We start from the raw sequence: 27,871 nt of genomic DNA, 5'->3' as shown, positions 1-27,871 counted from the left end.
AATTTAATAGTACTATTTTAAATATGGAACTTTCACTTCTCAAAAGTAATTAGTGGAGATAAATATTAGTGGAAGAAATTGGCTTGTTGTTTTTAAAGAATAAATACAGAAATAAAAAAGAAATTTGGCAGGAGTTTTCTTCTCAAATTCAGGGTAATTACGTGTATTAGAAAGTACACAGCTTTCTATCTTCCGTAATCAGGAAGAAATTACAAAATAATCAGGAAAAGTTCTCCATAGAAAAAAATAAGTTCTTTTGTAGTGGTGCTGATAAATTTGCAACAGCTAATGTATGAAAGATGCTAGTTTGCCCCTAACCATCAATGACGCATGCTTGACCCTAACTTGCAAGGACAAAACCTTACTGACTCACAGAGAGTGAAATAGAAGATGCTGGAGGTTAAATACTAAAGTTTATGCATTCATACGCTCAGAAGATTTTGTTCTCTCCTTTTTAGTGCTGGTGTTTTCCTCAGAAGTACTGACCAAGCTTAGTTTTTCATGTTTGATGAGACCTGACAAGATCATGGCTTGATGACTGCATGAAGCAGGCTAAGGATTTTTATTTGTCATAGCCCCAGAGTGAGATGATAAAGAGATACAGACCTGAAATCAAACCAGGTTTATCTCATAATACTGTACTATGCTCAGGACCTAAGAAGAGACTTCAAGTGCATTAAAAATGTCAATACAAGTTTAGAAATGTGGGTGTATAAATAAGTATGTGCGTATGCTTTTTTTTGCAATAGTCTTCTCTGTTTTCAGTTGTTCATAGAGTTCTAAGAATTCATATTCTGAATTGAGACTTCTCATTGGGGAAAATGGCATCATCTTGGAACATTTTTGCGTTAAACATTTTCTGGGATAGGGAGAAAAAGAAGAGTGTCTACATTTTCCCTTCTGTTTATTACATAGAGAACAGGAACAGATATAATCTTGGTCTGTGAGTATTTTCCATTTTGCACTTCTGAGGCTTGCAAAATGTTTAAAAGTTTAGACAGGAAAGAAAAGGATACGCATGTAATAGCTACAGTGTTTAAAAAAAAAGGGGGTGGGGGGCAAACACAGTTTTACTGAACATGCAATTCCAAAAAGATAGGCTGCATAGTTTTGGAATTGGGTGCTTTTGCACCTGTACCCTTTTTTATTTCCATATTACTCATTTTTACCTTGCCACCTGCTATTATATCTGAGGTACCCATTTACACTTCTGCTTTTAAAAAGGGTAGCCGCATATGTATGGGAAGGGCTGGTCAGGATTGGACATTGAATGTGTATCAGGTTCACAGCAAGTAGGACTTGTCATGGCAATAAACATTTTCTTCCCAAACTTGTTGTGGGCATAAAATTCCAAAATATTTCACCTGATTTCATCCGTGTCTTGACTGATATCAGATTGAATGGAAGGGATCTGTATTTACTTCCTACCTAATGTTTGAGGATCTGCACTCTTTTTAATGCTGACTATTGTGGCTTTAGAAAATTTGACTTTAGCACTTCCAAGAAGTTATTTAGGCTCAATTCATATTGCTGTAATCTCTAGCCTACTAATTTAAGTGACAAAGTAGGTTGCATTGCAATCTCAACGTAGGTAGTCTGCATTCAAGTGTAGAGATTCAGGTAGGCAGCAAATTCATTGTAAGGGATTAGCAAAATCGACAAGTGTCTGGTAAATGCTGTTAGTGCACTGCTAGCAGGGTGGGGAGGGAGGTTGTGAGAGAGGAGGGGGCTGTTTCAGCCAGGTTTTGTTAGCAACCGGTGAAGTGTTATTTCTAATCATTTCTATCCATTGGTAACAAAGTGATCAGAATCTGGTTTCATCAAATGAACAAGTTAGTAGCCCAGCCAAATGGACCAAAGAAAGGAGTTCCTACTCATAAAAATAATCCCTCTATTTCCAGCCAGGCATTGCCACTCTTACCTTGTGCCATTTCTGGCCTTTACTAAACCTTGTCCCTGTCCGTGGGTTGACACAACGTGCTAAATTCTAGGAAATAAACCTTAGTGCATCAGTTCACCAAGGGGTTTGAGAGGTGCAAGAGACAATGCAAAAAATAGGGTGGGAGCCTGGGAGCAGGGGTTAGGGGACAGAATAGTGGGGGGGGGGAAGGAAAGGACCCAGCTCCCTTTCAGCAAATGAGTCTTAAGATTAGCTCCATTGCCTGTGAAGTTTCAGTCTTATTTTCCACTGTCTACTATGTGCTGAATTAAAAGTCTTAAAAAAAACAAACAAGACCCCCCACTCAAACCCAAACCCTCTGCTCCATAACATTGGCAAATGAAGTTCAAATAGTAGACTTATTTTCAGCGTGCAAGTTCTTCAGGTTTGAAACAGAAACACCCAGCTTCAGCTGAAGGAAAGCTTGTTCTGAATTTAATCTACTTATGTTAATTTTTTCGGGGGGCTAATGTTTTAGTAGACATTTGACAACTTTTGAAGTGGTTTCTGAGTATTCATGAGGTTAAGAACTAGATTGTCTCTTGTAAATGTGCTTGGCAAGAGAAGGAAATTCACAGTAAAATCAGGCTGTAATAACTTCATAATGAAGATACTTGAAATAAATTGGCTTTAGGCTAGCCCATTCAACTGCATGTATAGACACCTGAGGTGGGATTCGCCTGTAAAGGTACTTGCTGGTATTAGGTGTAAGGCTTAGTGCGAGTGCAGCCGTAAGTTTGGAGTTTTTAACAATGAACATGGGAAGCAAAGCAACCACTCAGCTGTTTTTCGGAGTAAAAGGTGACAGAATGATGTCAGAGTTCATACAATTTCAAAGCAAAATACCAAACAATCCTTGTAGGAATAGTGGTAGAGAGTACAACTGCAAAAAGAAAGATCCTGCTTAAGCAGAGAATTTCCAGGTTCTTCATGGCCATAAATATATTGATTGGTACGACTCATCTTCTTAAGGGGGTAATTCCTGCTTTCACTCCTCCACAGCTCAAGCATTGCACCTGTATGATACATTCACAGGACTGTAATTAAATATGCATTTTACAAGTTTCATTGGAGCAGAAAGATGGGTTGTGGGTGCCGCTATTGATTGCTTTGCTGATTTAAAAAAAACAAAAACAAAATGCAGACATAAAGAAGAAGGCAGAAGATGCTGTACGTGAACTTTTCTCTGTAAAATCTAGTACGATTGTGAAAGTTTGGATGTTGTGAAATATTAGGCCACACTCCACAATGACAAGAGCAACTTGTGCGGCAGGAAGAGAAGGAAAGTGGGAAAGGCAACAGAGCCTGGGACTAACCTTCTGATTTGGAAAGTAGATAGTTCTACCAGAAGGCCATTGTAAATCATATGCAATGCAAACTTGTACTCAGCGTGTCATGGACAAATTGAATTAATGGGACAGATAACAGAGAGAGAAAATTGCTAGCTGCTTAATTACCATTACAAGACACCTGCAGAACAAGGAAGAAGAATTAAACATCCTCTTAGAATTTGGAAATAGTATAGTTGAACGGCACTACTGAATGGTTTGGCTTGAATGACTGGGATGTTATAAAACAAACAAAACCCCTCAAAATTGTGCAGGTTCTGTGTCAGACTGAGATTGGGTGAAAGAGATAAAGGAGTCAAGCAGTGGTACTCTGAGAACTATCACTATTACCTGGATGTGAGTTGAGTAACAAACTGGGAGGCTTTGAATGCATGTAGTTTAACCTACTAAATAAAAAAAATGCGTGATTTTGGAAGGAGTGGAGACGTTTTAACAGAATACCAAATCTGTAAACAGGAGGAATTATTCTTTCCACATGTTAAGAGAAGTGTATAAATAAATGTATTTGGCAACTTCAGTTGGGGAAATACCTGCTGAAGATATAATGCAAATAATAGTATGATCTAAAGTATCTAAAAATATTTATTAGCATTTAAAAATACATACAAGATACTGACTCCAAACAAGAGACTTGTTTTCCACAGAGGTAATCCCTGGGCTGTGTGTTTATCTATGACCCCAGAAAAGATAAATGATTTCCCCAAAAGAAGGAAAGTTCAAAGAGAAATTAAGTGAAGCTAAACATTCAAATCGAAAAAATGAAAATGGAAATGAAGAGTTCCTTTAAAAAAAAGGTTTTAACAGCACAAAATCCATGGAGTCAAAACTAAGAAAGGAAGCAACAAAAACTTTGCTTTCTGTGATTTGTTTTTTGTTTTTCAATCCCATCTTTAACTTTCTTCTTATGCAGCTTAATTTCCTTAGAAACCTTTGGAAAGGGATCTTACAAAAAAGTTTTTGGAAACTAGTATGCTACATGAACCAGATCTCCCATATTCGCATAGTTTTTGACCTCATCAAAGAATTAAAATGGCTTTGTGTGTTTTTATTTCTCTCCCTTATTATTGTTTTTAATAATTTTCCATGGAATATATAAATGAAATTTGCTTCTGTTGTTTCTCAGCTCATCGCAGGAGCCCTGTCTAAAAATTGGCAACACATTCTCTGCCTTTTCATTTCTTTGGAACTGAAGTTGATGTAAGAAACAGGTTACACACCCATTTGCACCACAACAATTTCATATCTGAGTTTTTTTAGAATTCTTGGGCAAAGACTCTTGCCTGAGTGATTTGCTACTATCCTCTTTATGAGTCTGTTGTAAAACCTTTCCTACCAACTCCTCAATTTGAGAGAGTCCCTCTGACTGTTCCCATCAAGACAAGCTCAAATGTGGGTGTGGGAAGCCCCCTGAACTCCGCTGTTGTGAACCCTACTGCAAAGAATTAATTTAGCTTTTCTGCTACAGCCTTATCTTCCCTGAGTGCTCCTTTTCCACCCTGATCATCCCTCAGCCCCCCTGAGTCTGGCAGGCTGCCGGCTTTGGCTGTTTGAAAAGATTTTATTCCCAGTTTTTAAGCCTTTAGCAAGTTGTCCCTCAGGGATTTTTGTTTGGGTGTTTTGGAGGTATTTTTGTGGGGAGGGAATCAGGCTTGTTAATTTTCTGTTTATGCTCTATTTTCCTTATGTGTAGGGAACATCAATTCTTGAAGGTGGTACTTTACTTTTAGGAAACCCTTTGCCTAGCTGTTTAATCACACATACTATTTTCATCCTTGATTTTTTTTTAATGCTCTGTAAATTTAAGGTTCAGCTTCTAATATGGTATATTTTAAGTTATCCTCATTTGACCTGCTAGCATTTTATATTTTTGGTTACCTCTTTTTAAATTTTTTAACTTTCTTATTTTTTCTTTCTGAACGGAAATGTTGTTAAAAAATTTACATCATAGTTCTTAATACTAAGTTGCTCTTCTATATCTTAAACCAGTTTTGGAGCATTATTAAATCTAATCAAGAATTGCTTGCCCTATTGTGACATCTTGTAATGTTTACTCAGGCCTACAGGAAGAAGCTGAAGTCCCCTATTGTTAATGTTTTTTCTGGCCTTAGAGATTCTGTGGATTTTGGTACTATACTATAGTATACTATACTGCAGTCACTGACATCATCCTAGGTACTTGATCAGTAATATGGTCCTAATACTATAGTTATCCTTTGTAGGTAAGAAATGTAATCTGCAGGAATGTGGGGATATATTTGATGCTTATTTGACTGGAAACAACTTTAACTGATAGTGCTATTCCCTGAGTGGTATTACTTAATCTATTGTTCATATAATTTTATAGTCTTTCATTACTGACTCCTTACTGGTTACCTTCCTTCCACCAAGTTTTTGATTATGAGCTCTTAATATCATAATTCAAATACCCATATTCTAGTTCACACACCATATTTTTAGACTTATGCTTGTATAAAAGCACATACAAGACTGGTCTTTAGTTTGGTTACCTGCTTTTATATACCCTGTGTAAAGACAAATTTATTGTGGACATTTTCCCTTGTTGTTTTCTGCCCGAGTTTTTTAGACTTCTGTCTAAAAAAGTTTGTCTCCTGCAGTTTGACTGCATTCTTAAAGGATGTGATGCCCCAGACTGCAGGGCCTTTATGGTTTTTATTTGAAAACTTTAATTTTAGGTTCCAGATGACTGGTTCTGTTTTGGTGTAAGAAGATCCTCTCTTCTTGCATGATAAGTCATCTCTCTTCTGCATACTATTCTATTGCTTTTTTTTAAAATGTATGAACTCAGGGTCACTTGCTTGCCAGAATCCTTAATGGGAGATTTGAAGGTGCCTTTCGCTCACTGATGTTAATGTTTATAGATCTTGAAATACTGAAGATATTCCAGGGACTGGAAGACTGCGATATTCTGTCAGTATTCAAAAATAGTAAATTGTATGGCTATCAAATATTCTAAACAAAAAAAGGAGAAGTTAATACAGACTTTATTCAATGAAGATTTAAAGAACTATAGTGTAATTAAAGCCAGTCAGGCACAGTTTAATTGGAAACAGGGTTTAGAAATAGTCATATATGCAGAATGACAAACTGCAACAAGGAAAGCAGTTGCTCTGAGAAGGGCTGGGGACACAGCAGAAGAGAAAAACAGTAGGAACTCCCAAGACCAATGCCATAGTAGAACAGAACTGCTAATGTAGCTCTCCAGTGTATAATTCAGGGGCGTGTGAGTAGGAGTATGGAGGTTATTTTCATCTCATACAATATACCAGCAAACTTGAATACTGCAAGCAGTTCTTGTGTATGCATTTTTTGAAGGTGCTGAACAACCTTTTATATTTAGAGAGGCTGCAGAAAATAACCACAGAAAATATTTGTGTTGTAGAGAACAGGCCTTATGATGAGGAACTTTGGGCTTAATCACCTTGGTTTATCTGAAGAAGACTGAAGAGTTAATTTGATTAATATTCATGAGTATTCTCTAAATACAGAAAAATGCTAGATTTTTAAGATCTCTTAAATCTATCTGAGAAAGACTTAACATGAACTTTCTGCTGGAAGCTGAAGCAAATCAAATGGAAATCAGAAATTAGGCTCAAATATAAGTGTCTTCTAATGCTGGTAATTAGGCACTAGAACAAACTAATGGCAGATATCTCCAAATCAAAACTTGAAGTGTCTCTGGAAGATATGCTTTAGCAAAACACACATTGCTTGACTGAATCTATGTAACAACAGTTCTGTTTAACTGGAGAGAATTTAAGATCTGTGATATACCAGATGTTGTATTAGGTGAACTAATTTGGATTTAATTTTGCTTGATATCATCTAAAATTATAAAAAACTGTCAGTCTGACGTGGAGACTGGTCTGCCTCCAGCTCAAATTCTACTTAGCTATGCTTCCTGTGGTTAATGGGAGTACCCACTTTCTTGTTGCTGGCCCTAATTGTAGCATTCACACAAATTCCAGTCACTTAATGGTTTCATATTCATTACCATCAGCAGAATTTGTGTGTGTGTGAGTGAGTGCGTGAGAGAAAGAAAGAGAAAGAGAGAAAGCGCTGTCATCGTTGACTTCATAAAGGATCTCCTTCTGGACTAGATAATATGAAATACTGAAAAGAATCAAATCCTCCAGATCTGTGGTCAAGTTATCCTGTAACTAGAAGTGGGATTCTAGAGTTTATTGTGTCTTTTTCTGGCAAAGGTTTTACTACTCCTTGATAATAAAGGAGCTTGGGATAAGATATGCAATGAATCTGATCTAATAAGATAATGTAGATGCTGCACTGTTTTGATGCATGTATGTAGCTTCTTGTAGCATTCTTAGGTTCTTTCATACAAATTTGTTTGTTATCACAATATTTAGAAGTCAGGACATCTCATCTGAAAACCTGATGCAAAATTGCATTGCAGTATAAATCAATGTATGTTCAAACATATGTATGAGTCTGGATTCTATGTAACTGAAAATCCTAGTCTGTTTAATTATTAATTTGTAGTTTTGCATCTATGGTAGATAAACTTCTAAAAAAAATATTTAATTTTGAGTGGTTTTTAGTATTATCCTTCTTGAGGGAAAACAGCTATGTATCAGTAATATTTAAAATTCTGAAATAATGTTATATTCTGTGAAACTAAATTTGCCAAAATGCTATTTCCATTCAAGTTGCTTATATATTGATTTTGTTACTATTTTGAAGCCAAACAAGAAAGGATTAGATAATGCAGTCTGTTGAAAGCAATTAAAGTAGTTCATGATTTGCTTTGTCTCAGTACGAACAGTGAGTGGCCATTCTGGTAGAAGTCAAAATTTATCATTGATTTGAATGCAGCTAGGATTGATTGCCTCATGAGATGACTTGTAAAACATTTTATTCTCTTTAATGTAGGAGGAAGTTCTTCAGGTTGCAAAGTGTGGTTTTCCTTAAAGATTAACAGCATACCTGCACCACCTGAAAGAAAGATAAATGTGAAATGCAGAGCTCTGGTAAGATTACTCTAAATGTTGAATTTTGTTCTAGTGCATTAATAAGAAAAAGAAATGTAACTTTTGTTGTTGGCCTGGCTGCTATCACACAGGATTAATCAATTTTACTACATGACTACACACAATCACTTTTTGCCTAATAAACCTCAATACTTGCTAAGACCTCATTTAAACTGTGATATGAACTAAAATGAATGCTTAAAGAAAACTGGTTTCTTTATGCTATTTGAATAATTACATTTTTAGTCTCTGCTTTTTTCATTATCTTACTTTTATTCTGATGAAATTTGCTTCTAATTTTGGAGCTCAGATCAGGTTAAATTCTGTAAAAACTTCAAGCAGCTTATGTACTGTCCACAACAGAATGAATCTGTTTTGGTACCCTCCTTCCTTATTTATGCCAAATTATTATTGTCATGTAGATTTTCATTAATCATTAGAATATAATTAATCATATTTGTATTAGTAAATAAATGCATACTTTGAATCTCAAAAATATAATTAAATGTTAGTCATTTTAGAAAAATTATTACATTGTATTAAATAAGCTGTATGTTTTAAAGCACCTAAATGTATAGAGTAACTCCATTTAGCATTTTTGCTTAATTGATATTGGTTTTAGCTTCTAAATATTTGTATTTGTCATTGAATTATATATTTTTAACATTTTCATTTTCAGAGCTAATGTTTTTCTTAACTTCTTTAAATGGATATTTGTTTTATCACCTAGAAGACCTTCTTTCTGCATGAATTGTAAACAACTAAGAAATACTGACTTCTGTAGTAGAAGCTGGCAACAGGTTCCTTGAGTAGCAATGACTGGTACAATATTTTGCTGCGGGAAAATTTTCGTAGAAAAATATCTGATGCAAGTATTAGGGGAACTGCCTCTTCCAGTAACAAATACTAGGAAAGGTAAAGAGTCTCCTGATTTTTGCATGTTAGCGTGTGTTTATTTGGGGAAAAAAAAAATCCAAACCAGTAAGCAGTTTGTAAATATTTAAAATATCAGTATTCATATATCAGTTCTGGGTTTGTTGTTCTTTCTTCAAGTACAGCATCCTGAGTGTGAACTTCTGTAGTGCTCAGAAACAGATAATGATGTTTTCAAAATCTTGAGAAAGGATGAGCACAGTAGGAAGGGATCTGGTGCTAGTAAGAAACAAAAGCTGGAATAAAAGAGTGTGTAATCTGAGACCTTAGAAAGAATAATGTAGTTTTTTGTCCTACAGGATAATGCCTCATCTTGGATCGTTTTCTGATTTGAAGAAAGTATTGGGGAGTGAAAGGAAAAGCTAGATTTAAAGTATATTATTGACTCCTATTGTATAATAAATTGTTTAGGTGCTTTTTAACTCTGCCTATAATTCAGTACAGAAAATTGCAGAAAAATGCTTATAGTAACATCCACTGTATTTTACAATGTATGGGGCACTGAAATTTTTGACTTAAATGGGGAGAATTCCCTTCTGAGGAAGATGGAGAAGGTACAGAGGAGGTACTGCCTCTCTTCAGATCTTTTTGAAAAATATTGCAAAACACATTTTTGTTAATGAATGTTGCAGAGACACCAAGATTGTTGACTAACAAATAATACACCTGGTTACTGTTCCAGAGTGACCTGAATCAACTGGTTATATGCCAGGTTGGTCATGTGGGAGAGCTTTCTCTCTCTAATGTAAGTGGTGGGGATTATCCTAGTTAATGCCTCACTACAGGCTGTCAGTGTGACACTGACAAAAAGGGCTAATACAGTCCTTGGATGCTATAGAATGGTTAAATATAAGTAGAAAGCAAATTATGTTGGTGGTACTGCTATTAGAATGTCATCCATGGATCTAGTTTTCATAGGATGAGAATTGTATTTAAATACTGGAAGAAAATCAAAGGCAATCCATAAAAAAGCATGGAGGGCCTGAAAAAGCAGGCTTTGTCATATGAATGTTAAGGATCTCTATGAACTTAGTTTGCCAAAGAGAAAGTTGAAAAACAACTTGATCATTCACTAAAATATATTGAAAATACAGTGGTGTTCTCTCAGTTTTGCTGACCAACATATATCAAGAGCTAATGGCCAAAAATTTAAATCAGGCAAGTATTGAATCTTGCATGGAGTGTCCTAGCAATGATAACGATAAAACATTGGAAGATCTTCCTGGTGAAAACAGCAGACTTGAAACAGTCTTGTAAAGCTTCAAAAGCTGATACATTTTTAAAAGACATAAACACCTAGTACATCTGCTACATCAGTGAGTCAGATTTAGTGAATATATTTGGTCTCTTTTTGACCTTGGGATCTGTTGTCTTCCTTCCTGGACGTGGAAAGAACAAGATTAGCAACATTTCCCTTCAAGTGCTAGTAACACTGGAAATTCTGCGTTTATGGATCTGTTTGCATCTTACGGTCAAATGCAATGCAAACTCAACATGCCAGAAGTATTTTTCCCCTCTTACACAAGTGATTAGATGTAGTGTGCATCTCTGAAACATCCGCAATTGGCTTCAGCAGAGGTAAGTTTGAAAGCCCAGAGTTCTAAGCTGACGGAGGTGCGGGGTAAGGCCTTGTGTGTCTTACTGGGGTGGCCCCAGTGACTACCACATTACAGGTAGGGAGGAAATCCAGGTGCGGTTAGGCTGGCTGGCAGCTTGGAAGAATGTGCAGTATGGGATCACCTGGACATATGTCACCTGGGCACCACGGATGCCTTGGACATTAGCAAGACGTAGGTGAAGGTAGTCTTTGCTTGCACATTCCCATTTCCTGTTTGAAGTTTGGAAATGCTTTGGTCTGGTCCAGACTTTTGTACTTCAGAAATGAGTAGCTGAAATGTAATGCCTGTGGTTTACAGGTGACAGGAGGATAGTTCATGCAGTCTTAAAAGGGGTGGCAAGCTGTGTGTGTCAAGGTTCAAACTGAACTTGTAACTCTGTTGGTATTCTGACTAATTTGGATGTCTTGAGGCAGCCAGCCATCAGCTGATGTTGCAAAAGAAATTCTCTGTTGAATAATGCAGGGAATTTTGAGGAAACAGGTAGGCCTATGTGGCAGCACCACTCAGTAGACTGTCACTTAGGTCTTGGAGACAGGATAGAGATGCTGTCTTCTGCTTTTGCTGGATACAATTAGGAAAAATGTAGTATCAAACTTGTGTATCCACTGCCCCCCAGAACCTGAACTACCATTTCGACAAGGCATTGTGTCACATACCCTTTTTAGCTTGCTCAGGATTTTCTATGCTCAGTGGCATGTTTTTTCAGGTATCTTTCTTATAATAGATAATAATTCTGCCTAGATGCTGACTAGATTTATGATCTAGAATCAGAAGAGCACAGGATTTTCCAGTGTGATAATTACCTTTGGTTTATACTGTTAATGCTACATCTTACCATCCTTGAGTTGCAAAATTTACGTTTCAGTCTCAAAATGCATCTGCAAATTCAAAATGTATCTGAAACATTTAGAGATAATTTGGTTTGACCAGGGTTTTTAATGAAAATAATTTGATTTACACTTTTACATTGCTGAGACAATACTGTGCATAAGAAATGTCTTTAGCTGCATATAATTTGGATTTGTTTTTTCTCTCAACCTAAAATTCAGGGTGGAAGTTGAATAGCTACATGGATCAGAAACATGCTGCTCTAGTTCTTTTAAAAACTCTTTTGTCTTATCACTGCTGAAAGCATTTAGACTTGCGTTTGGCCAATAAACCAGATTTTGCTTGGGTTATTTAATGGAAAGAAATACATTAAGTAAGTGTGTAATATTGCAAGTCGTTATTTTAAGCTATAATCTCTTTTCAATGAGTTTAATCAGTATATATCAATAAAAGAAATATCCTTGTTTCAATAGAACGCTTGAAAGAGATTCTGCAGCTGGAGGAAAATGTCATTTTTAGCATGCAGAAATTTGCCATCTTTTCAAGGGAAACCTACTTTTGTCTTCCTTCCTCCAGTAACAGCCAAAAAAAAAAAAGAAAAAAAAGAAAAAATGGGAAATACAAATATGGAAAATAATACTCTTTTTTGGACTTTTCTCATACAATTAAAATCTATTAAAATATTAAAAGGCAAGAAACTGTGCTAAGGCTAAATTTTTGGAACAAGTAAAGTGTCTTTCATGTCTATGAAATGCATTTTGCAATAGAGTGGTAGAATGGTAATTCCAAATTATAAAAGATAACGATTCCTTATAATTAATCTTTTAATATACATTATTCATGTTTGCTGGCAGCAGCAACACTGTAAAATAGGATAAATTACCTTTCTGACTGATTCACTCACATGTAAAAGGTAAATCTGTCTCCCACCTTGTCCCAGCCATAGTTCCATTAAAATGACAGCTTTTGTTTAGACTCAAATTGTATTTTAGTCCTTACTTTTCAACATACACAGTAAATAGTATGGTTTGTGTGGAATGGATCAATAAATATTTCAGTAAAGACCTCAAAATTTGACCCATAAATTCAAGGAAGTGGCTTTTTAACTTTGATATATATATATTTCTTTTCTAAAACTTTTTTTTAACATATAAACCTAATAATTCCTCTGATTGCAAACATGTCTGTCTCTGAAAACTGAAAATATGGTTAATTTTTTGGTTATGCATATGGCCGCTAGAGTGCACTCCACAGTTTGCATGTTACAATACAATCCTTTAAAGGTCAATACAGTGTTTGAATAATACAGGTGCATTTATCTTTTTTCTTCTTTTATATGTTTGTTTATTTATATTACCAAGAAAATAGGAAACCAAAATTTGTCCCTTCCTAGTGCTAATATACTGTTCAATGCTGTCACACTCAGACTTTTGGGGACAGTGAACCACTGTCATTTTTCAGCATTTCTCCCAAATCATCAACACTCAGGGTGTTTCCTGTGTTTGAAAAATGCATGGTGCCACTGTTTTGCAAATAGTAGAGTCAAATACTGATTTTAAATCTCTTCACAATAACTCCGCATACTTGTATTTCTAAACAAGGAAAAAAGTAAAAAATTTGTTTCTTCAGTTTTTAAATGATCATCGTCAAGACAGGTTTATTTCTCATTATCTCCTCCCCCCTCCCCCGCCCCTTTTTTCCCACCTGGACAGTTCAGTACATGATTTCAGATTACTTTTAAAATCAGTCTAAAATGAATAGGAATATTATGAAGCAGAGTAATTGCATATAAGCCACACTTGTACTTTTTGGGGAGGCAGACTTTGAAGTCTAGGCAGCAGGTGACAAATAGTCTTCTAAGTTCAGACCTTCATAAAATTTCTGAATAACACTGAATGATCACAGTCTCAGTATTTTTCTTCTAGGCCAGAAAAGGGTAAGGTCTCAGTTGTTTACCCTCTAAATTTTTTGCATACAGTTTTTTCAAAGTAGGTTAGGGGACATTGGCATCAAACAAACAGACTGAATTTCAATGTAATTTGGACACAAAAGTCCACTGGATTCTGAAAATTCCAGGCACAGCCTATAAAGAGTTCGGTAAGAGCAGCTCAGGCCAAGGTCTGTTTAAATCAATGACCTATCTCCAGTGATGGTCAGAAATGGATGACAAGGGAGAAAGCAAGACTGTGTATGTATCTGTGGAGGAATGGTTAAGCGAGAGAGGGCGTGATCTGATTGGGATGAGCAATCCCGTTCTCAGGGTAAGGGAAGGAATGTAGGCCAAGGCGAGCGAGCCTTGCAGCGGCCAAGCGAGCCTTGCAGCGGCCTTGAGCACTACAAAAGAAGGTATTCACAAAACTGGTAAACAAGTCTGGACGGAACTAGGTTCCATAAATGTCGATGGAGCACGGACAGCAACGTTGCACCAATCATATATCCGCTTTATGCGCGTGGACAGAAACTGTAACCAATCATGTAACTATTGCTAGCGCATGCGTATTGCTTGTCGATATATATACTTTGTGTAAGTTCTAATAAAAGGAGAACGACCATACTCATATTGAGACTCCGTCGTTACTCCGGGCCCGTCCCCCCACTCCGACATGTATCATATGGTACTTTCACTGCCTTTAAAGGTTTTCAGTTCAGGGTTTTTTCTGAGCTGCCTGGTCTACTCTTAAACTGATGTATACTTTTAGCATCCATAATCTCCTTTGACTTTGAGTTTCAAGTGTTTACAATCAATCCCTACCACTCTCTCCATGCTTTTCACGATTTTATAGACTTGTGTAATACCCCTTCTGATTTCCCTTCCAAGATGAAGAGTATGGTGAGGTAGTCATCCTTATTTACGTTTACCACTTGGAACTTCATATCTTACTATTGTAGTATTTCTACAAAACTGATAAGAAAGAGAAATTGATCAACCAAATTTGTAAAGGTAGAAAAGCAATTGGATTTTAACACTGCTTCTTCTCTAATTGCTTTTCTTGATGAGCTTTGAAGTGTGGCTATCAAAATCAAGCTTTCAACATTTAGTTCCATGAGTTGACCTTTTCTGTTTCTTATCAGTTGTCATAAGTAAAAACGATGATGAGATAATTGAATGATATCTTAAGGTTAGAAATTTTACTTCTTTAAAAAATTCCATGAAACATTAAAAGATTAATTTCCTATCGATGACATTTAAAAATGTTAGATGACAAGTAACAAGAGTTGCTGAATCCCATTGACCTTTTAAAGTGATTCATAGCACAACAGACCCTTATATCAAAAAGCAAACTATGACATACTTCCTTGATGCCAGTGCCTGACCATACCAACCATAAGAAATGAATTCTTAGAAGTGGCATTAGGAAGACCTTGTTATTTGCTCCATTCTCAAGAATCAAGCAGGCTGTGTTACTCAAAACCTGAAACTGCTGTTAGGAAGTGTTGCAGCAAATAATGAATTGTGAAGCTACATGATTGTAAAATATTTAAATAAAGTAGGAGATCTTTCTCTTTTTGGAGCAGAAGAAGAAGAATTGAATTTGTTGAGTAAGAGAATAGCATCTCCTTTGATGAAGAAAGGAGGGTACCTCTGCCATGGGGTTCACTCAGTTCTTACTTTTTTCCTGACCAGTGAGTGCATGGCAAACATTCACAGAGTTGAAAATAGAGTTTATCTGCTCAAAATGCAGGAAACTGTAAGAATTAATATGAATATTTCCTAGCATGGGAATGAGGATTCTAGAGGTCAACAGCTGAAGTGTAATGCCTAGTGCAAAGGATGGAAGGGAGAAGTAAACCATAGTGTTATAGGGTTTACAGACAGAGCCCCTTCTTATTCCTATCTATATTCTTACTATTAAAAGGAGAATGGTGAGATTAAGCAGTGAGTGGGATCCTGAACTACACAGGAGAATCCGGTTTAGTTAAGACAGCTGTTTCATTGCTTGGTTTTGTGGAATAAAGGTAGTTTAATTTTCTTTTATGTATGGTCTATGTCTTCCATGTCCTAATCACTTTGGCTATGCCTTCTAAATAACTAGGAATTCAGCTCTGAATTCTTATAACAATGCTAATTAATTTGACTTACTTGCCTGAGACATAGATTATTATACACTGTACATGATAGCAGTAATAGTTAAAAGTACAGAACTGCAAAGACGCATGGGCTTAGACCTGAAATCTTCAAGAAGCTAGAATTTTTCAATGAATTACTATGTAGTTTAAATGCATCTTGCATTTGCATTGAGTGATTCATTTTTCATATATTATAGACTTGAGAATGTCCACAAAATAGCCCAAAATATTGAGGAGAGAAGCTAGTTTCTCTAGTCAAAAGTAACTATATTGTAATATACTCTGATTAAATAGATGAGGATTCACCAAGAATCCTGTTGTATTTCATCCAGCAACTAGTGTTTAAGAAATATATGATAACCATTTAAATAGATTGTACAGCCTTTTATCAAACAAAAATATCTTCCTACTTCTAGACCTAATGATTGTGATAAATCCTGTTTTACTGTCAACTGTGCATAGTTTGTGTCTTCTGACAATAGTGGCAATTTTTTAATTTGCATGAATAACTAATGTCTTGGCTACAACAATATACTGCAGCTCTGAGAGAAACAAGACAATATATTCATTCAGTGCTAACATCGACCACATTATAAGGAGTAGCAATGATTCATGTTGCAGGCCATTTAGCTTCATTGCTTAGATATCCTTTCTAATCCAGGCCTTGAACACTCTGAAATCCACTCATCACCACTCCAGAAATGAGAAGGACTTCACTGAAATGGAGGGAGATTAGCCAGATGCAGGTTTATTTTCTGACCCTCATGCATATTAATAGAAATTAGATCAGCTGGTATAATAGAAGCCTGGAAAGGTTGTAAGGATGTGTTCCAGCTCTGAAGGATTCCTGCCCTTCTTCATTGTTAAAGCTTGGTAAACAGGGGAACCCTTATGAGTTCTTAGATAATTAAACCCATTTTTCAGAGGAGGGTATTATCAAGTATTGCTGAAAGTGGAATAACCCAGTCTACCCTCATGCTGCCTGTAATGAACACCTCCAACCTTACCTTACAACTTCATTAGTCACTAACCAGCTTCAAACTCTATTTTTTGACAAATATCATAACGAAAGCAGTCATTCTAAATTCTCGATACATGTGCTGTATATATGTCAGTGTCCTGAGCCTGTCAATCTAGCCTGAGAACCTGCTCTGGGAGTTGGCACTGCTGGTCTATAGAGAACATAAGTTTCTAAATTTCCCTGCAATCATTAAAAACTATATTGGTTGTGATACTTGCATAACCAATTGCATAGTACTGTGCTTGTAATAATTCCAGTAGGGAAATTTCAGATTTGTGATGTCCCTTGTGCCTCATTATCTATTCCGTTGTTTTGAAAAGTCCCTCAAAGTTCTGTTTTGTTCTGCATGACATCAGGAAGATTGATGCTGGAGACTTCTCAGTTTTGGTCTCCCTCTCTACAAACACAAATTTCAGAAAGCATTTCATCCTGACAAAGATTGTCAAATCAATTAAAGTAAGTTAGCTAAAAGCTAGTTCAGGGAAAAAAGAGGAAGCACCCACTGTGATCATCAGCTGGCCAAGAATTTCTTCCTTTTTTCTTTCATGAAAGAATTTATGTATTCTTACTTCAATTTGTCTTATCCAGACCAGCTTGTGGCAGCCTCATGAATCTCAAAGGCAAAGGAAACAAACATGCGGAGTAGACATGGAACAAGATGCAGAAGTGTACTTTTTGATGTGTATTTTACTTTGAAAATAGTTTTAAATTATATTTCTGCCGTTCTATGTTTTTTTTCTATTAGTGGCTCCTAGATAGCACAGGCTAAATCACAGACTGTTGTTTATCACTAGCTGCTAGCTTTCAAATTCATTCTGAATTCTAAAAATCAGCTGTCTTTTTTGTCTCATACGTCATTACAGTTCTGTAATGTAGCATGTGGAACTAACATTTCTGTTGATCACAGTTATCCTGTTCACTTGTCAGTGGCTGGTTTTTCTGCAAATCTCAGAGGGAGTGAAAAGTAGCACATAGTTATTTGTATCAGTTGTCTGAAAATGCAAGTTGAACAGCAAGATAAACAACAGTTCAGCTAAGCATTGGATTAACGTTAGCATGATGTGTTAAGTGAGGAGGAGCCACCCTTGGGACATCATTTTCCTTTCCTAAAAGTTTTTAAAATCTTCTTTAGAGGGGAGGTTGAGAAGGAAGGAAAGATAGCAACATGGGACTCCCACTGGTCTGATTCTCAAACTCTTCTCACCCAACTCCATATGTGATCTTCCCTTCTGGTGGAAGCAGTAGCAGTACATCAGAAGTAGCATCCTGGCTACCTCAGGTAGTTTTTCTATTCATAGGATATGTTGGCTCAAGGAATGGTTCCCCTCAAAACTCATGGCAGGTCTTTGAACAGTTAGGAATCATGGTCTGGGAACTGTACAGATGAAGCCATGCTTGGGAGGTATTAGTCTGTTTTAGTTGCATAATTTTCTTACAGAGAGCCACAGCAATACAAGATTGCACAAAAGATGTGTTAATTTTCTCTCGATCATGCCTCTTCCCTGTCAACTCTTACTTCTTCTGTTTAATTATTTGATGGAACACACAAGAGAGGGGCGTTTACATTAGGCTTGTAGTTTGTAGCAACAGCGTGTTTCTAAGGCATCTCTTCTGGTCATCTCCATTTACTGCACTTTGTTTTATATCACACAGCAGTCCTGGAGTGCATGAACTGAATCACTTGTGGGTGGAAGTTGGAAGATGTTTTCCAGGAGCTCATCTAATGCTGCTAATGGGTGCTCAGCTCATGGAGCTGACTGGAACTATTCTTAGGCAAAAACTTCACTGAAACTCACACTATATGGATGCAGCACCGACTATTCTCCTCTGGTCTGCTCCTTTTGTGCCTCATTACATGCTAATATGGACAGATTATAGCACCTGTACTCATTTGTAACTCTTTCTGCCAAAAGAGACCACAGCAGGTTTATTCGAACAGGAGTTTGTACAGCTTGGGAACTGTATTATGTCAATAGACAAGTATAATGTGGAGAGCATTTTACAATTGCAACCTGTTTTAAAGTAGATCCAGTTTAGATTTTAAATTATGTGCCAGTGTCTTCTTTATTAATGTTAGGAATTAACAATAAAAAGAATTAGGAATATATTTTGTAATTATGTAACATGGCAGTTGAAGAACAAGACCTCATAGCTGTGCTGCAGTAGTTTTTCATAAATCCTAAGATAAACTGTAATCAGAATATTGTTATACGTGGCTGGTGCTTGGATCATGTTCTTGAAAACTGAATAACCTGAAGTTATGAACCATATCCTAAGATTGATTTTAGAGTATGCTTTCATAACAATCGGTAGCATAAAAAGTAATATTCTGTAAAAGATCCATGGCAACATGTCTTGTGGAAGAAAAAGAAATTTGGGAATGCTGCAATTATTAATCACTGTAAATAAAAGCAGTTTGGCAAATAAATCAAACCAGAACATCTTTGCAGAGCCCATAAAATAAGTAGTTATCAAAAGAAGGATAAATTGTTGGAATTATTAGAATGTGAATGAAAATCTTTGGTAAATATATAGTAGCTACTAACCGCCTACTCTCTTCCCTCCACGCACATTAATCAGTTCTGTGATATAACAGCAGGGAGCTTATGTGGATCACAAAATGACAGTTGAGCTGTCTACTAACTACTGTTGAGCAAAAATGCAAGGTTGGACCTAAACAAAGTAATTAGAAAGGTGTTTCATCTTTGCTAGATGAGTGGTCATATTTATGAAGAATAACTGTTAAATGGAGAAAGAGAATAGCCTTGTATAATTAAATGACTATGCCACTTAATCCATAGCTGCTATTACTAGCCCTCTAGCCTACGTATCAAAATGAGTGTTTTTTTGTTCAACCATTAAACAGTGTGAGTCCACAGAGAAAGTTCTTTTCTTTTAATTTTCTCACTGTTGGTATCTGGAACAAAGATGACAAATCTTAGTAAATTAGTTATTAAAGCAACATAATTGAAAGAAAAACTTAATCTTTGATCTGTTTCATGGATATACCTCTGTAATGACTATGTTTCTAATCAGCGGAACTTGCACTAGGCTTTTTGCTCAAGAGAAAACATGGTTGTATATACATGGTTGTATATATATATATATGGTTTTTTTTTTACCTCAGAGGGAACACTGAGATGAGATTTTCTCTAAAAATGTGGTTATCTCAAGTATAGATTTTCAGACTGTGTTTGGACACTCTTATAAGTGATAACCTGAGAATTTGTTTGCAGAAGCACAACCTCTAAGCTTGTCCTGCCAGTTCTTGTGACTTGCCAGAAAAATTAGTAGTACTGCTACTGTTTTTCCCCTCTGTGATTTTTCAGAGTAGTGTGAACTCACTGTTTTCCTTGTGAAAAGCAGGAAGTTAATTTTATAATTCTGTTCCTATGAAGATTTTCCATCTATTCAACATCTATTCTGTATAGAGCTAGCTGTATAAAAGTAACCTAAGGGTCATGCAGTTGGTTCCCTGCAACACATATTCCTGTTGCACAGATTCAGCTAAAGTTATTTACAAAGATAAATGTGAAGTATGAATAAGCACTGTTCAGTTCACATGAAAAGCTATAGTGGGTGTGTACTAACTATTCATTTATATATTTCTCTGTCATTTAAAAGGGATACTTTACAAAGATTTTTAACAGGTCAAAGGAAGCATCTGAGAAAGTGGGAGGCTTTCAAAAGCTGAATTACAATTTATTCATGAATATTCCTTATTCATAATTATTGATTCAATAACACTTCCAATTGTTACGAGTTTGTTGGTATCGTCACTCCAAACACATGCTGTCCCCCGTTAGAATTGTTGAGAGAACTGTTGTAGAACTGCTGAGGTGAAGGGCTTCTGCCACTCCTGCCTTTTGTAATGGCTCCTAAATTTGTGCCACTAATGCACTGCTTCTGCACTCTGTAATGATTGTTTTAAAAGATCACTGTCATAGTCTGCACACTTAGAAAGATCTTTTCAATGCAAATCCAAAAATAACCTTCCATTGCTGGTTCCAGCTCTTTCCAACTTTCAAACCTCATTTTTGGCAACCTCTAAACAAGTGAATGCAAGTCTGTTCTGTGTGGTCTGTACATAGCAGATGACGACTGTAGGATGAATAAAATAATTGAGAAGTACAACTTTATTAAAATTTACCTAAGTTTTATACTTGAAATGTCAGGAGGAGAGCTTTTACTCTGTAGAAGACAGAGTAAGAAGACACATTACACAAAGTAATGGTTCGTGTCCAGATAAATGGATACATCAAAAAAGTGTATTTCAGGTGACTGTCTTACTAGTCCTTTCCTTGCAAGATGATCTCCCAGGTACCCAAAATGGAGCACCCAGGAATACAGAGATCAGTAATTACAAGACTATGCCCTTTATATTCTTCAGTGTAAATACATGGTTCTCCAAGAAAGACATTCTCTTTTCCATATCCTTCCCCTATCACCCCATAAAGAGGGAAATGATGTATTCTGTGTGACAGCAGAACTAGTTGGACTGCACAGAGAGCCCCAGAGAAATGCAAGAGTGTGGCTTGGTTCAGTGCGTTGATTTTATCTCTTTCAGAAGTACTGGTAGGTGATGTCAGTCATTAATAATATATATTTTGGTGTTGATATTATTAGTAAACATTAATTGTGATATAGTAAACTTGCATTATCTTTTAAGAGAAATTATTCTGATAATAGTAAGGGAATGTATGGGACAGATTGCTAATCTAGTCTCTGAGAACCTCTAATATATCACATATGGAACACAATAATGCAGCATTTGTTTTTGTAAGTAAAATATTAAACTGTGAGCAGCCTGTAAGGATTTAGCTTTGTTTGGAGTAACAACTGGTAATTAGGATATTTTCTCTTTTTTTAAAGATTATCTGATCTTTTCAGTCATTTTAAGACTATAGAACTAAATTGATAATTCCTATAGAAATTGTTCCTTCAGATTTCTAGATATTTCCATTTTCAGAAAAGTTATGAACATTTTAAAAAGTCTTATTGCATTATAATACAGTTACCCTGTGACTCCTGAGATTGCAGAGATATGCCAAAAAAAATTTTTTTTGATTTAGGAAAAAATTTCTAGACTTTAGAGAGCACTTCTTTATCTGAGGCATTTTACCTATCAATACAGACAAACACTATCACTTTCTATTCTTGGAGAATTCAGGAGAAAAAGTTATTCTCAGTAGAAAATGTGACAATTTCAGTTTTGCTCTAGAATTATTTCTACCTTTATATGTGTCATGCCATTGATAGATTATGGTGTCAATCTTTTAAATTACAAAGAAACATGCTTGCTTAATGATTTTAATTTCTGTTTTTAGGCCTATACGATAATAGAATTACTGTAGATGCAAGATTTAAGACAACCAAAATAATTAATATTTTACCTCTGTTGATTGAGCACCTTGGTGGTAGATGGAGTGCCTGAGACACAAATTATCTCTTTAGTATGATCATAAAGATTCAATCAAATTTAGTGTTTTTGGAGTTGAATATAGTTTTAAAAAAATAAAGAAGTACCTTCAGTTAGCTCATACCAGCCTGAACTGGGAGTAGGAGCATATAGTAGAATATTTGCTTCCACGCACGTAACAGGAGTCATTTAGGATGGCCAGAGGATTGTAATGATTAATTATTATTGCTATTCTACCATAGTGCCATTAGGTTCTGATAAGTGGCTGTAAGTTTATTTTTGCCAAGAAGTTCTTCAAGTTAACTTTTCTTGGAAGCGCTGGAATATGGAAAGTGTTTTTAGTTCCTTTTCCCGGTCAGTTCTGAGACAGCTGATATCGCAGCGTCTCCCTGATATAGTCTCTGTCATATATATAGTTTCATGCAAAGGGGAGCTTCCTAGCTTCATGACATGGAATTTTCAATCCAGGACAGTTTGCCCGTGTTGCATATACCAGTTTCAACATCTAATATGCTAACTAAATTAAATGCTACTAAAACAAGTTTCTCAAAGTAATTCTCTTATGTTTCAGTCATTGACTGCATTATGAATATGTAGAAATCATCAGCACTCACCAAGCCTTCCAAAGTCTGTTCTAAGCTATTGGAATTATGAATCTACAGAATGAGTGCAACTTCATAGAGCACTTGCAAACAAGTTGGTGAGGCCAGCAGAAAATAATTGCAGCTATGTACTTGCTGTAGCATTATATGGGTAGATACAATTAGCTCAGGAACTGAACTTTGTAGTTCTATATTCATCCAAAATCCATGGGCAATTGTACACTTTTTGATAAATAAGAGAGTGATAAGGATTTGGTTAAACATGCACCTGACTGCCATTCACAAAGATCTCTGTAGCTAAGGTTTAGTCTTGATCTGAGAGAGATAATTGTAAAAAGATGTTTTTCGTTAATTATCTGCCTGATTATCTGCCTGATATATTGGAAGCTATTAGGAATCTGAAAGCATCCTAAAATTTTACATCTCCTTGTCTTCCCAGAAAGAAAGGCTAGTTATAAATGGTGATTGTCACTATTCTGAGGGCTGATTTTGGGCAAACACCTCTGTGCTTATATCTTGTCTTTCCTTGAGGCATTATTGACTCTCTAAAAGTGCAGTAGTCACTAATAGCTCTCTTGACTTTACTATCTAAGAGCATACTGTTTCTAAAATGTAGTATTTCCAGCTTACAAATGCTGTGCTTTTTAGTGCTTCTGTTGAGTGATACTGGCCTGAAGTAAGCTGAAGAAGGTGGTATTTTGTTCTGGTGTTATGAATATGACCTAGTGTGTGAAGTAGGTAGGAAATTCTGAAAAAAAAAGAGAATAATCTGTTTTTGAGAGATGCTGCCTGGATTTATTGAAGTTATTTGAAATAGTCCCATAGAACAAGTGATTGTAAATGCATCTATTGATCTGATTCAAACTATGGTTTCCATCATTGGCATTCTAATCTACATCTCATATATTACGTGTATCTGCACAGCAAGGTGACCTGTGACAGTGACGAATAGATGTGTGGAAGTCTATCAGTTGCTGAGTCATGCTTTCCAAAAATACTATTGACAGAATAGATGTAAATGATTGTTCTGTAAAATCATCTGAAACCGAATTTGGTCCTTCATTACATAACGCAATGGCAGATATTTTCTTCTAGTTCAGATTTTCTGACGGAAAAGGTTACCCTACCATTATATGTTTGTGGTAGTGCTCTCTAACCTGTTTCAGCTATAATAAGCCAGGTTACATTATATGGTGGTTTAGGCTAACTAAGCTGGTCCCTGAAAGTGCCAAGTTTGAGTACAGAGGTTGGTGACAAATGCCTGTAATAATTTCTTCCTCTGACACTGCTGGATCTGAAAAAGAAATCTGTCTGTGGCTTCAGGAAGATGAATAATTATTGAGTTTCAGTCTACATGGACACAAAAGTGGCCTTGATTTCAAATGCAGAAGAATATTCGGTAGGATATAAACATAATTATTACTTTCTCAGTTATGGGAATTTGAGATATTAATTTGACTTTGAAAGAGTCTTTATCCCACATTCCTTGTCAGGTGTGTTTTTTTATAACTATGTTAATGTAGCATTTCTCTTGTAATTCACCTCAAGTCTTTTCTACAACTCCTTCTATCCATCCGTACCAAAATGGAAACCTTAAACAGATGGGCAAAAGTTGCAATATATGGAAGTCTGGATAGGTACTTATTACTTAGTCCATTGGCTTATCCTGTATGTGTTACAAACTACTGTAATATCACTTTGGTTGGGGTTTCTCAACACGAATGATTTCTTCTTGTGGAGCTGAAGACATAATAGGTGACAGTCAGAGAATATATGATCTTGCAGTGTCCTCCTTTCCTCCAACTTCAGGAAGCTGTTTTTAGCAGTCATCTATTGTAAAACATTGTTTTCCCAGTTTGCTCACTGCTGTATCTAGTCCCTATTAAGTGGTTAACAGCATGGAATTTTATAGCCTGTGAGCTTAGGGTGAGTGTAATAACTTATGAACTACAGATCTCTCTGTATTCTGCTTTAGGGTGTTATTGCTTAGGCACTCGTGCATGATTCAGATAAATTAATTTAGTATGATTTTTTCATATACAAACATGTAAATCTACACCTGAAACTCATTGCACTATTATCCTCTGTTATTAGATGTCTTGTGCATAGTTTTTTCTTCTGGTTACAGTTTCTTGTACCATAGTAGTGGTAAGAATGGATCCCTTACCAAGCAAGTTTAGAAAAACTGTAATTTGCTTAAGACAGTTAATCCTAGACTTCAAGTAGCTAAGTTCTGATAAAGACTTAACTGCTGATGAACAGTTGGTGCCTTTCTACAAGCTGTTATCTTGTAGGGCAAAATATGCCAAGTAGAATGGGAAAATGTGGCATCAAGATGAGGCAGCATTGTGATTTTCTGTTGTCATATCCCCTACATGAAAAGGAGAGGGTTATCTTGTAAATCAGCAATTTTAGAACCAGCTCTGATTTCTAAAACTAATTTGACCAAACTGAGCTGAACTGTGTTCAGCACCACCCTAAAACTCTGTCATCTGTGTTTGCAGTTGCTATGCCACTTACTTAAGCTTCTTTTGTTTCAAGAAAGGGAAATGAGTAATAACAAAATGTTAAAACAAGGTTAGGAGGGCACAAAAGGAAACTCCAGCTTAACTCTCCCCTTTCCCCCATATTGACACTGACAGTGACACTGATAACTGATCATTTTGGGCACAGGGTGATTAGATGGCCAATGGCTATTTTTCGGTGATAGCGCCACCATCACAAGTTTGATCTTTGAGTCAGCAGCATTCCTGCTTGGCATCAAGCACACCAAGACAAAGAAGGCGGTTGTTACTTTTCAGTCTAAAAGAATATTAATTTGCAAAGATACCTACAAAGTGAAGAATTTTTGATACGTTATCCTCCCCAAGCCTATCAAAATAGCATTCTTAACGCTTACCTGACTGTGAAAATTTACTGCTATAGTGAAAGCCTAGCAAACTCAGGAGCAAGTGCAATTACTTTTTGCCCAAGGTCCATTGACTGGAAAAGCTGCAAACAAATGTAGAATTAATGTCATTTCCTTAATTAAAATGGATTTTAATTGAAAACAGTTGTTCTAAAACATTAAGAAATATTCTTAGTCTCTTACAAACTTTGACCAGATAGCACTTTTATTGACACTTGGTGATGATTAGACTAGTCATTACTGAAGTTCGAACCCGGAGAAGATGACTATGCATATAAATTTTAGAATGTGTCCCTCTTCCTGTAGGCTACCTTGTCATAGTTAGAGGAGCATTAGTTCATAGTTCAGTGTGGTATCTACATTCACAGGATATAAAATTACATATTACTGTACATGCTGTATACATGCTGTGCTGTATATTAAATCCTTTAAGTCCAGTTGCTAAAAGAAGGATGTAGAAAATGGAGTGGTGAGAAAATCTTTGGTATGAAATATGTCAGTAAAATATTTCAGCTAAAAGCTAATATCACAAAAGATTGATGCTGATAAGCATCTTGTGAAGCAAAATGGTGATGACAGAGCATTACACCTATACACGGACTCAGGCTATTGGTGTAGATAAAAGTGTAACCACTCAATTTTTTTCAAGTTCCACAGAGAATAAATGTTATCCCATATTTGCTTTTCATTTTATTTTATTTCACATTATGTTAGATTATGTTACTTAACCTGCAGTGCACAAGAAGTGGATCACAAGTTCTCAAGGAATAAAAAAAGGACATACTGCACCAGAATGGCTCTATCCTGGATGCTGGCTGTCCTGATATATGGAGCAGTTTGGTGAAGAATAAGACTAATTTTCTTCTTTTTTCAACGTTTACATTTTTCTGCTGTCAAAATATTTATAAAAACCACAATACTGAAATGTGGTTCTAAATTTACTACTGGAAATGTGTTTGGGACTTGCCTATGATATTGCTCCTTTGACTCTCTTCTGAAAAAATGGTCTTTTCATTAAAAATAATTCTTTTGGAAATTAGAAGGGCTTTTTGTGATTTATCCTAGTACTATGCCTCCATAACAAGGATTTGGAAGAATCTATTAAGATCTATCTTAACAGATAGATGTATTCTGTAATACATCTAATTATAGATAGATTGTATAGTTAGATGTATTCTGTAGGTACACATACATCTGCCCTCATGACCATCCTTGCTATATCAACTGTTTGAAGCATTTTTAGTAATTCCAGGGAAATTTCCTGGGAGATTCCAGGGAAATACATAATCCCAGGCTTAATACTGGCAAATGAACACTGCTTTACATGAAGCTAATGTATGCAACACAGCATGTGGGTATTTTATAGTTCTTTGTTATGAAGCCATTAATAAAAAAATAGTAAATAGATTTAGAAATTTGTTTACACCAGTAAAAACTATTAATCTGAGTTTTAAAATATTTTATTGTAAATTTTAATCCTATCCTACTGATGCAATGCACTTGAATGATTTAAATTGGTGGTATAATCTTGCCATCAGTAGAACATTAAATGTTTTTAAGTATGTTCCAGTAGTCATTTTCTATAAATGTAAATGTATAGGAATCTACCAAATGGTAGGCAAGCTCAAAGAATAGTGAGATAGCTTTGTTGCGGATTGTAAAGTATTTCAAGTTGAATTTTTAGTGTATTATTAATTTTAATACATATTTTATTTTTGTTTCATATCATATTGCAGTACAATCCTAATGACTGTACTTAAAAAAAAAAAAAAATTGTTCAAGCTCCAGGCAAAATTTTGCCACGAGAACCAAATCACCATATGCTTAAAAATAGAAAAAGTGTTTGCTGCACGTTTTGAAAGAAAGTGTTTGGGTAGGTGCAAAGGAAATGGGAAACCAAATAGGAATACATATATTGATATTCATATATTTATATGTATGGGAGTACATTTATTTATTTATTTATTTATTATATTTTGCGTATTATATATATATAAATATATATGAATAGAACGTATGTATTTTAAACAGCAGGTATGCATTCTCAGTTGTTATGGTGGACTTACTTCATTAATATATCCTTTCCTATCTGATTGAAACTGTTTAGTTTCAGAAAGTATGTTGATATTTACACATATAAGAGCATATACGATTGGCTTTACGCAATTTTGTACTATGC

At 35.7% G+C, this 27,871-nt stretch overlaps 1 protein-coding gene across 1 annotated transcript in view; it reads left to right on the top strand.

The window, feature by feature from the left end:
• The window catches only part of CFAP47 (cilia and flagella associated protein 47), a 377,656-nt gene that overhangs the window by 242,669 nt on the left and 107,116 nt on the right, over positions 1 to 27,871 (top strand). Inside the window, exon 51 of the mRNA XM_067289744.1 lies at positions 8,197 to 8,294. Coding sequence (XP_067145845.1) covers positions 8,197 to 8,294 — 98 coding nt within the window. The remainder of the gene's footprint in view (positions 1 to 8,196; positions 8,295 to 27,871) is intronic.

The sequence above is a fragment of the Apteryx mantelli genome, chromosome 1 (genome assembly GCF_036417845.1).
Source record: "Apteryx mantelli isolate bAptMan1 chromosome 1, bAptMan1.hap1, whole genome shotgun sequence".
In the NCBI taxonomy this organism is placed as follows: Eukaryota; Metazoa; Chordata; class Aves; order Apterygiformes; family Apterygidae; genus Apteryx; species Apteryx mantelli.
The sequence above is the reverse complement of the archived record's forward strand: the minus strand, read 5'-3'. Positions and strand labels throughout refer to the sequence as shown.